At 33.2% G+C, this 11,574-nt stretch overlaps 1 protein-coding gene across 2 annotated transcripts; it reads right to left on the bottom strand.

Annotated features, from left to right (window-relative positions):
- Positions 1 to 3,496: 3,496 nt before the first annotated feature.
- LOC130979897 (uncharacterized) lies at positions 3,497 to 8,326 on the bottom strand. 2 transcript variants are annotated; one of them, XM_057903443.1, is made up of 6 exons: positions 7,804 to 8,326; positions 5,835 to 6,836; positions 5,343 to 5,537; positions 5,107 to 5,237; positions 4,845 to 4,955; positions 3,497 to 4,438 (listed from the first exon to the last, which is right to left on the bottom strand). In XM_057903443.1, exons 1-6 carry the CDS (start codon positions 7,960 to 7,962, stop codon positions 4,378 to 4,380), a joined length of 1,659 nt encoding a protein of 552 aa, XP_057759426.1. In that variant the 5' UTR covers positions 7,963 to 8,326; the 3' UTR covers positions 3,497 to 4,377. The 2 variants fall into 2 exon arrangements, with proteins under 2 accessions (XP_057759426.1, XP_057759425.1); XM_057903442.1 differs by having other exon boundaries at positions 5,107 to 5,258; positions 7,804 to 8,325.
- Positions 8,327 to 11,574: the final 3,248 nt, after the last annotated feature.

Raw genomic sequence — 11,574 nt, 5'->3', positions numbered from 1 at the left:
TTTGTATTTTATTAATATTTTTTAATAATAAAAAAATTGTCCAACATAATTATATTTTATTTTATATAAATGTGAATATTATTTATATTTTTTATTTTTGAATATAAATAATAATGATATTTATTTGTCTTTAAAAATAAATATTGTTTATATTTATTTATTTTCAAAAGTAAATATTATTTAAATTTTTTTATTTTCGAATATAAATATTATTAGATATTTTATTTATTTTCGAAAACAAATATTATTTATATTTATTTATTTATTTATAATATTTAAATAAGTAAATGTTTTTTATTTATGTAATTTATTATTATAAATATTTATTTCTAATAATTTTTATTTATTTAAACTAATATTTAGTGAATAAATATATTGTTGTTGAACCAGCCAAACAGAAATTTGATACACTAGATCCGCTGCAGACGTGAAATCCAATAGTCGAAAACTGCTTATGCTCAACAGGATTCTACCACGTCTCTAGGATTGGATTCATAAAAGAATTTTATCCCTTATTAGCTGCTTTGGTGGAAAGGTGGAGGCCAGAAACCTATACCTTTGTATTACCGGTGGGTGAGGTTACTGTGACACTGGAAGATGTCACTCAAACATCTGGCCTACCCATTGATGGAGAGCCTGTGAGCGGCTGGACAGATAGTAGTGGCGACTTCCTACAGAGTCAAAGCATCGCGATATTCGGTCGCGAACCGGTTGTCAATAGTTCTTCAAAATCTTATATAAAGATAGGTTGGGTTCGTGGTATCAGAGACGCAGAGCCATTGGACACCGAGAAGTCTATTAAGAGATATGTCATATGCCAGATTTTCTGTTTGTTGGGTTCGACCCTATTCACGGATAAGTCAACCGCATATGCTCACGCGAAGTATCTACCGTTGCTTTGTGATTTCGAGCGGATCCATACTTATAGTTGGGAGTCAGCATGTCTTGCGCATCTTTACAGGACCCTATGCCATGCATCATGGTATGATACTAAGGAGATGAATGGCTCTTTTAATCTGTTGTTTGTTTGGGCATAGGAGCGACTGCCGTGTATTGTGCCTGTACCTAAATAGTCCTTTCCACCGGCTGAGATACCAGTTGCCATGAGGTAACAGTTCTTATTTTAGTTCTGCATTATATTGACAATGCATATTTGATTGATGGTAACCTTTTTTAATTTTTTCAATGAATTTCAGGTGGAGTCATTCCTATCGAAGCTCAGCGTGGTTATCGAATACCGTAGCGATATTTAGGCAGAAAATAGACTACATGGACAAGGTAAATATTTAGGGTTCGTATGATTCCCGTATCCAAACATTAATATTAGGGTTCTAATTTTCTAATAATACGTGGCAGTTTGTGTGGCGGCCGTACGAAGGGTTGATCATACTCGACGAGTTACATGGACACTTTGAGGTGTGTGACATCGTTGTTCTGTTAGTGTCGTTTGAGTGTGTTGAATGGCACCCTGCGAATCAAGTGATGCGTTAATTTTGGTATGCACAACCCTCTCCGTCAGTAGCAAGAGACGTTCCATCGAAAGAGCATTGCATCACTCTTCGCGGAGTACAGCTTCATGACTGGACAGTTTTACATGGGGAATGGATTGAGGAATGGGGCAACCGTCGGAACACTCGGTTGCGGGATCTACACTCCCTTTCGACTTGGGACTTTACACTGTCAGCGGAGTACGAAAATTGGTACGTGGGTTCGTACGGACATCTGTTGAGATTGTCGGAGTATGTTCCTCATCATCTATATCAGCCACTAGCCCCACAGTCACTAGCACCACAGCCACCAACACCTCAGGGCATGATGGGCAAGGGATTGAACTGGTTGGTTCGAAAGAAGTGAACTTAAGTTTATGTTGTTTAGGTTTACTTTTAAGAATTAAGTTAACGTAATTCGTAGTTAATCTTATGTAGTCACACCCATGCACATACGTCTTACATTTTGTATAGAATGTCTGTGGTTCAGACTCGTAAACATTGTAATCGATTCCTCTAGAGATAGTGTAACTTCTAATTGCTACGACGACAGACTTTTTAGAACTATACTTCATTCCGATCCTGAACTCTTCGTCCTTAGGGTCAGCAACACCTACAGAAACCATATATCATCATTCATTGATCCATCCAAAATATAAAAACACAAAAACATATTATTCACTCATCACGTACCTATGTTTGCATATTCCGGGAATTTTGGTGCATTCATGGCTTCAAGATCCAAGTTACGCATAAAAGGGGGGGACGTTCATTGGTTGACTAATTGCGGGATGAACCACTACATTCTCCGCTGCTTTTTCGACTCCCACATTACCATCCTCGTTTTCGTTGCCGGCTTCATAAGTGGCTTCGAAGTCCTCTTCGCTGTCACTATTCATTCCTTTGTACACTGCAGCTCTATCATCCTCTATATCTAAATCATTTTGAATCTCATCTGCCTCTACGTTTTCAAACTCAACATACAGCTCAATATGTGGCTGTCACATCTGAGTCTGCCGATGAATTTGGAACATATTCTGCATACTCGCTTCGTCAATGATCGGCATAATTTCAAATTGTATTAGACCACCAAAAACTATAACCGAATTCCGGTACAAAATACTGCTTACTCTCGTCAACATACCGTTCTCCATACTTTGACAGAGACCGTTCTGAAGCTCCATCAACTCCATGGTGCATGGAACCACAAACAAAAATAGGTTCTAACACACAAATCTCACTCCTTCATGAGTATTCTGTATAATCTTATTGTTGCGATACACTACCAAATTTGCGATACCATCCATTACACTAGCAACACACTTAAAGAACACTCTTCCTCGCAATGAAAATGGTGCCGAGTTTTGTCTTATATATAGGGGAGCATTGAACACCCCCCATTTTGATTCATCAATCAATGACAGCTTGTCACGTATAACACGCCCCTTGTACTGCAACTTTATGTAACCAGATTTTGCCACGTGACAATCACACCCCCCTGCAACTCCATGTAACCAGATTTTGCCACGTGACAATCACACCCCCCCCCCCCCCCACGTGGGAGCGTGTTAAATCTTTTATCTGACAGCTCTACCAATTTGTAGTTCACACACTGCACCCAATTTTAGCTAAAACACCACTAATAAAACCATAACCAAATTCTTTAGCCGTTGAGTTGCAATGGGATAAACTCATAAAGTGAAAAATTATGGAACGGTCAGTGAAATTGGATCTTATTAATAGGAATTTGACTAATCCAATCCAACTTAACTGAAGTCTTAGAAAATGGGGTAGATGTCTTCCAGCAAAGACTTTCTCCATTCTCAAAACTGAACAATGCACCCCAAAAAAAACAATGCTCAAAGAAAATTGATATATCGGAGAAAAGAAAAAACTCAAAAGGAAAACAGACCATAGATCCATAAAAAAGAACTCTAGTTTCTAATAAGTTCCTTAAAACAACTGTTGAAAACAAAATTAAATTAATTATATCTTAAAATAGGTGATTCCCAACATTCGTTTTGTCTATAAAGTTGGGTAAGAGACAATCAGAAAAAATTACTCGTACATGTCTGAATATTTTCCTCATTGGACTTTGAAAACTACATATATATTCTCACTCTCTCTCTCTCTCACACACACATACACCTATTAATACATGTTTCTTTTCCTCTTTTTCTCCTTTCATCTTTCCCTCTGAAAAGTGAAAAGGATACCTCACGCATGCACAAATTTTTATTGTTTTCATGCACTTGCTTGGCTTTACTGGTCAAAGATGCCGTTGCTACTATGCAATTTCATCAATGATGAAAAGTGCTCATTTGAATGCTACTCTTTCCCTTTTTTTCATCCTCATTTTGCTGAATTTTGCATATATAACAGGTAACAACAACAAAAGTGAGCCAAAGTAAAGGTATGTCTCACAGACAAGACTCCTCAAACTCAGCATAATCATCATCTTCAATATGATACAAAAAAAAAATGGATGCTACACCATGAGGACCTTTTCTGGAACATGTCCACAAATACCCCATCTCTTCTTTTTTGATTAATCACCTAACCAATATAGGATGGAGCATCACTGTAGTTTAAAACGGAGCGACACTCCATCCTATGTCGGATAATGAGTCCCGAGTAAGAACGCGAAAAGTGAGTCGCACAATCATTTCTCGGCAAGGAGTGGCAGGCAGTAGTTCAGTCTATTTCTACCATGGGTTTGGATTGATGTTTATTCAGAAATTGGAGTAAATAATCATTGAAAAACTGTGGCTCAGTGACAATACTTTGATGAAAAGAGGACTGAACTTTCTTTTTGGTCACATAAGGTTATGTGCAATAATTTACTACTCCCATGAGCTCTGAGTGATACTGATTAACAAATTTGCTATTTTTAGTTCTCCATTGGCAGTGTATCTGATGCACAAATGTCCCCTCTACATAGTGGGCATACCCTGTTGCATAATGAAAAGAAAAAAAGAAAAAAAAGAAAAGAAAAGTTAGAGACACATATTTCCAAGCATCTCTAGCACAAGTAGAGTTATTCATATGAACTGGTAAGATTGTTATTTTATAGAAATTAGTAAGATTTTAATCACAGAGGAAATCCATAACAAGTTTGTCAGAATGCGATTAAACATTTTTTTTTATCAATCACCCATATCCAATTTTTACCAAGTGTTTACTACACAAATTAAGCATTGAGTTTACCATCAAAGTCCCCCTGAAAAACAAATGGAAAACTCACTCCTCTATTTTGTACCACGAATTACACTAAATGTAATAAATAGGCAATTTTCTGAAATTTCAAAGTTGTTAATCATATTATTAACCAGAAGACTAAAATCCCTTTTCACATACCTGTGAATCTCCTTCAACCACTTGTCTATACAAGTTTTATGGAATTCATGGTGACAAGGAAGTACTCGCATGCTGTCTCCATCCTCATACTCCACAAGGCATATATAGCATCTATGAAGGGATAAGCAAGGGGAGAAGAGAAACCATTAGAATAATCCAATAGAATCATGAGATTCATATATGTAAATCATACACAAATCATGAAAATCAAAGCTAAATGTGACCAAAACGATTAATACAACATACAAAAGGAAATACTTACTGCACAGCATCTTCTTGATGTTTGTGGCACTTTGTGTATAATTTCACAGGCAAAGATTCCACGACTTCATTAGGTGCGGGAACAGATCCAATAGAAGACACAGAAGGGCGGGAAGATAGAACAACCGATTGCTGGTGAATTTCATCCAGAACCTAATTAAAATGTGTACAAATATTCAACTTGTATAATTTATAATAAATAGCCACTAGAATAACTAACACCGCGCTAAAAATTACCTCAAATAAGGCTTCAGCTAGCATCACAATTCTTGATATGCTAGCTCTAGCATTGGTATCATCAGTTGAGTTCGTATCACGGCTACCGTTTCGGCATGTACAACGACCATTTCTGTGCTGACCAGACAAGACGCATGATCTGTCATGTCCAGACAGATTTTCAAACCGGCTTCCCAACCGCTGAAGAGCACGAACCTAACAATTTGGTAAATATTGATCATTAACAATTGAGAAAAATCAGGGTGTCGAGGAAGAGCTCATTAAAAAGATATTTACATTGAAGCAATCCAAGTCTTAGTGGTCCTTTTTCTTTCCCCTCAGAATTTTGTTATAAAATTATCATGATAATAATATAATATCAACGTCCTTACCAGGTTACAAGCATAATATTGTGTACACAACCACAATGTTAAGTATATGTTTTTAGCTTGGCAGTATTAATATATAACCAAACCATCAGATGTTATATGAAATTCAGAAAACTCCACATACCTGGGACCGTATTCTTCTTCTCCGTTCAAGGAAATTAGACCTGTGTTCCAGCAGATCTTGATACCTTGTTTCTCTAGATCGTGAAGTCTCAACATCAAAGTCATGAACACTAAATGAGGAGCTAGAAATTGTAGTTGGAGAATTCACAGCATTTTGACTAGTCCGTGGCACTCTCGTATCTCTCTCCCCCACTTCTCTTCCTCTGTCCCAACTAGCATCTCTTGCTTCCCTCTCCTGTTGCAGAGGGCCAAACGTGAACTCAGATAATGTTGATCGTCGGAGTACTCTATCTCTAAGTCTTCCAACACTTAAAGTTCGGCTGAAGCGTACATTTCGATCGACAGGTTCTCGAGCCCCATTTCGTCTATCAGTGTGTCTTGTCTCAACATTTTCTGCCTCTGTATGAATTCTTGGAGAAAACAAGTTCATATCCACCACTTCTCTTGTACCATCCCCATCTCTAATGACATCCGCGACAGGAGAAATTGTGGGACTTCTTGCTAAGTTGCCAAAGGAATCCAATGCTGGTGCATTAGATCTAAAATCGTTAGAAGCACCTCCATGATACTGAATAGGCACTCGATCATCAAAAGATGCATTAAGCAATTCTCTACGTTGTTGAGTTTCATTTCTATTAATCAAGCTTCCAGGGTGGCTTGGATGAGGATTAAGCTCATCTTCACTGTTAAATATGGTGAGACTTCCAGAAGAAACAGGACAAGGCCTTGATGAACCAAGACTGGTGGTTCTGCTAAGTCTGAAGCTTATGTTACCAGGAATGAAGCTAAAGCGAGAAAGGAATCTACTTGAAGGATTCAAAGACTGAGTTGAAGAAGCATGATTAGAGCTGCTACCGGTTCTGGATGCCGTGTGATCCCAGTCATCAAGGTCGATGTTAGGAGGCATTTCATCATCATACTTGGCTTTTCTAAAGGATTTTGATTTCACTTCATCCGAAACTATTTCAACTCCACTTCCATTTACTTTGTTCTGATCACAAACCTAAAGCATGAGTTGTAATGCAAACAACAGTTAGTACCACAAGACTCTCACCAATCAACCAATCCTGTAACTGATACATAATGGTTATACCGGAAACAACAAAGTCTGAGAAATTTGTTCCATTTAATACCAAATCATTAAGGTTTTTAATTTTAAGCCTAATAGGATATTGAAGCTGGCAACAGGACACTAGGGAAATCAATGTATTATACTTGCTCCCTTGTATAAAAAATGTTGCTTTTTTTTTTCTTTCTTTCAATCTTTCTTTAAATTCACCAATTATATATCATCTGATTGACTTCTTACATGTCTTTCAGCTGTACTAATTAAAAGGCAATAAATACCCACAAAAACTGTTAGTGTCATTGATGAACTCAAACAAACTAGGAAAATGTAGGTAGGCACAATCTACACTCTACACATGCCACTTTTTATCATAAATGATAAACAGTGCAATAAATTCATACTAGTAAGCAACCAAGTATAGTGGGAAGAAGTAGTAAAATTGACTTTTCTTTGTTTCAAATCAAATAAGAGCATGGAGCACCATTTTTTATTTTGACTAAAAAAACCTCTAATTTTTAAGAGCAATGACCAGAAATTTAACCAAGTAACAATTAACATAGTCACCATTTCCTCATGCATGTAGTGTACTTGACTCAAATAAATTAAATTATCCGAATGAAAAATCTTGAAAATGACCATACGTTGCAACCAGATGAATTCAGTGATTAGAACTAAGAGAAAAGAAGACTAAAAAGATAATTCTTAACCATTGTGATCCCAGAAACAACCTCTATTTTAATTAACAAAACTAAAACTCAAACTTATCACAAAACTAAGAGAAAAGAAAACTAACAAGATAAAAACGCATTACAAAAGAATTGAAAAAAAAGTAAAAACAGAAGAAAATGAAGAAAAAGAGCAATGGCATTGTGAAAATTGCAGAGTAACAGAGATAGCTTACCTGGTCTTCATGATCACTGTCATGAGATCCAGAAGTTGTTCCCAAACAATAAGATGGGAAGCCTCTATGCCTCTTAGATCGACCTTTCCTGAAACTACCCGAAGAAGAAGACGATGAACTGCAAGCAGAAGAATTGGCTTTGCTGCCACTAGACCCCATCTATCTTCTTCCAAACAATGCCTCCAAAAAAAAAATGCTTTTTCAATTACCCAATGAACCAAATAACAAAACCCAGAACTCAAAATCTGTTATTTTTTTGAGATCCAAATTGGTTTCAGATCTACACAGATTGCAAGCTAAACCTGCATTTTGGTTAGAGTGTTGTGTTTTTGTTGCATTGCAGAGTAGTGTGAACAATAATAGTTTCTTAGAATTGAAGCGTGAGTTAGTGAGTGAGTGAAGGAAGATGAGAAAGAGAGAGAAGGGAATGGGTTTCGATTTAGGTGGCGATGAAGTGAGTTAGCTGTGCCAATGAGACAAAGCATCTTGCAGAGAAAACGGGGAAGGAAGCCATTTTTTTAAGAAATAAATTTTATTTATTTTTTTGTGCGTGGAACGCTGAGAATCATAACAGATACAATTGTTTCTGTTTTTGAAATCGGGAACATTTTTTTATTGGTGAGAATTCAGGTGGAGTATAGACGAAAGAATTTGATTAATTTGACTAAATTTTTATTCAACAGTTCATAAGTATTAATTTCACATGAAGTCACTTCACTTCAATTTTTATCTTTTTTATTTATAAGAGTTTAAATACTTTGTATAGTCACATCTAATTTTTTAGATAATTAATTTTATAATTGATATAAAAATATATAAAAATATTTCATATTAATAATATAGCAAAATACGATTTTATTTATAATATTAATATTATTCTAAAAGTATATGATTTTTTTATAAAGTAAATCAAGTATAAAAAAATGTTTGCTAGTAAATATGACAAAGTTTAATATTTTTAAAACTGTTTAGTGGGCATATTAGTTATTAGCGTGCCACGTTTTTGGGATTCAAAATTGGGTTTGGTCGTACGGTCAAATCACATTCAATTTGTCATGGAGATGGGGCAGGTGGAGCTGGACCCTGTCTTCTCTGTTTTTTATGAACAGTTGAATTGAAGGATTTGTATTATATACATCACTTTCTTTCACAGTTTTTTATTTTACTTTTTTTACTTACTTCTTTTGGTAAAAAGGACACAAAAGGTTTTGTGGAAGTTGGATTTGTGTTAGAACGTTATTATTGCTCAAGACTCTAGAGAAATTAAAACACAACATAATTAAAAATATATTTATTCTGTTAGTTCTTATAATTTTTGTGAAATTTTTAATTAAGTTTTTATATTTTTTTTAATTGAGATTTTTGTACCAAATTTTTTTTTAAATTAGGTTTCTACATTTTTTTCTTTTTATTTAGGTCTCTATACCAATTTTTTTTTAGTTGGGTTCCTATGAAATTAAGCTAATTACTACTAAAAAGGACTTAATTAAAAAAAATTAGTATAGAGACTCAATTAAAAAAAATGTATAAAAACCTAATTAAAAATTTCATAAAATTATAAAAATAATAGAGTAATTAAACCTTAAAAATAACAATGATAGCATCATAAACAAAAAGGAAAAATTATAGAGTTTAAAATTGTTTTGGCATAATTTTTTTTGTAAACAAAAATATTATTCTTCCCAAGATTATATTATGGTTTGTTTTGAGAATATTTGGGATTTTGAAGGCAACTAATAATTCATAATTGAATAAGGAAAAGTGTCAAATTAATGTTGGTATTAAATTCAGTCTATCCATACCATTACCATACACCTTTTATATATATATATATATATATATATATATATATATATATATATATATATATTGTCTATATCATTTTTCAGTCCCACAAATCAATAATTAATTTACTCTAAATCTGAATTTAATTTAAAAATTATCGTTGGTAATACATAAAATAAAATTTAAACTTCCAATATTTAATTAAATGAATAAGTAAATTGATCATTCTGACAACTCAAATTAATTACCATAGATCTTAGTAGAACTTATTTGTAAGCTACTAATTTAGTATTGTTAATCCTTTTTGTTAGCCTCAAACAGTGGATAAAGATCAGATTCATGTGGTAGTCAATTAGCTAAAGGAATTTAAAATTTCTTTTTCCTGCCAAAGAAAATTAAAGAAGAGATACCTTTTGTAAGAGTTGAACTAATTTATTCATAAACACTGCATTTGGCTTCAAATTAAAGCTTTTCTGTAACCATAAATGTTAATGTTGGCTACATGATCCGTAGGGCCCAAAATAATCTCTTCAAGTTAATACTGAAAACATGCACCTGCTCTGGTTCAGAGTTAGTATTGAAAATGTGCAAATGATATATATAATATAGGATTGATTAATTAAATAAAATAACTATTAGAAAAGATTATGAAAGTCTTTCTTTTTTCTTTAGAAAAAATTAAATGATCTTTTTTGGCTAACAAGGGTGGTGCTAATAAGTTTGTGATTAGGTTAAAGAACAAGCAAGTGTATCCGATTTGATATGCTACAAAACTTTTAGGTTGTCTGTTGTTGCCAAAGGACCTAGCAATTACAATTAACATTGCTGAAAAGAAAAAGCAAGAAGCAATTTTTAAAAGGATTTCATGTCTAATGTCTTTCTATAGTAGACATTGCATGAAAGAATTTAGTTGTTTATTCTACATGTGTTTGATGATATAATTGATCGAGTCACTATTTGCTTAGTAATTACTGATTAGTATGTGTAATGTGTATATGGAGAATGATGGTATTAGATAAATAATTATCAATGTATAAACAATTTTGGTTTTAAGAAGAGGTGGTCAATTTGAAAACAAGGTTTTTTTTTCGGTCTTAATGAGTCAAAAATCTAATAAATATCACAGATTTGTAGATTACGTGACGAGCTCTAAAAAAATAATCGTTACTTTTATTAAAATTTTACTTAAAAAAAATAAATAGGTTTTTGACCTTTTAGTTCGCGAATATTTAAATTTCTGACAATTTAAAAATATATTTAATTTATTTACTTTTTCAAAATTCGGACATATTGATTCCTGTATATAATTTGTCTCATTTTAAAAACTTTTACACGTATGCATTCATATATTAGCCAAATCAAGACAACGGTAGCTACATTTGATTTTTTTTACTGAGTTTGACAGATCCAAGTGTACAGAGAAATCAATGTATCCAGATTTTGAGAAAGTCAAAAACTTAAATATATTTTTAAATTTTTAGAGACTTAAATATCTATAGATCAAAAGATCAAGTACCTATTTGTCTTTATCTCTATTTTTTATGTATTATTTTATCTTTTTTTGTTTTAGTTTTTTTTTCTTTTTTGTATTTGCAAAGAAAAAGAGTATAGAGACTTAACACAAATGAAAATTTATGTAGAGTTGTAGAGTTCATATTTTTTGTCCATTTTAACAAAGTGAAGTAAAAATGTAAAGAGATGTGCAAATGATTTTTACCTTATTTATTTTATGCTCATTAGATGTGGTAATCGATGTAGTATTAGAATGCATTTGGTTATGGTTAAAATTTTGTATGAATTTTAATTAGTATCTTATTCCTCATGCATGGTTTGAATATAATACTTGATTACACAAAAAAAGTACGAATAATGTGAATTATATATTAACAACATATACATAATCATAATTACTTATTTTAATTTATAATGTTTAAAATTTATGTGAAAAATAATTTTTTCTTCTTTAAACTTCTTGTTCTTTGAATA

This window comes from Arachis stenosperma, chromosome 5 (genome assembly GCF_014773155.1).
Source record: "Arachis stenosperma cultivar V10309 chromosome 5, arast.V10309.gnm1.PFL2, whole genome shotgun sequence".
Classification (NCBI taxonomy): Eukaryota; Viridiplantae; Streptophyta; class Magnoliopsida; order Fabales; family Fabaceae; genus Arachis; species Arachis stenosperma.
This window is presented reverse-complemented; position numbering and strand designations above follow the sequence as displayed.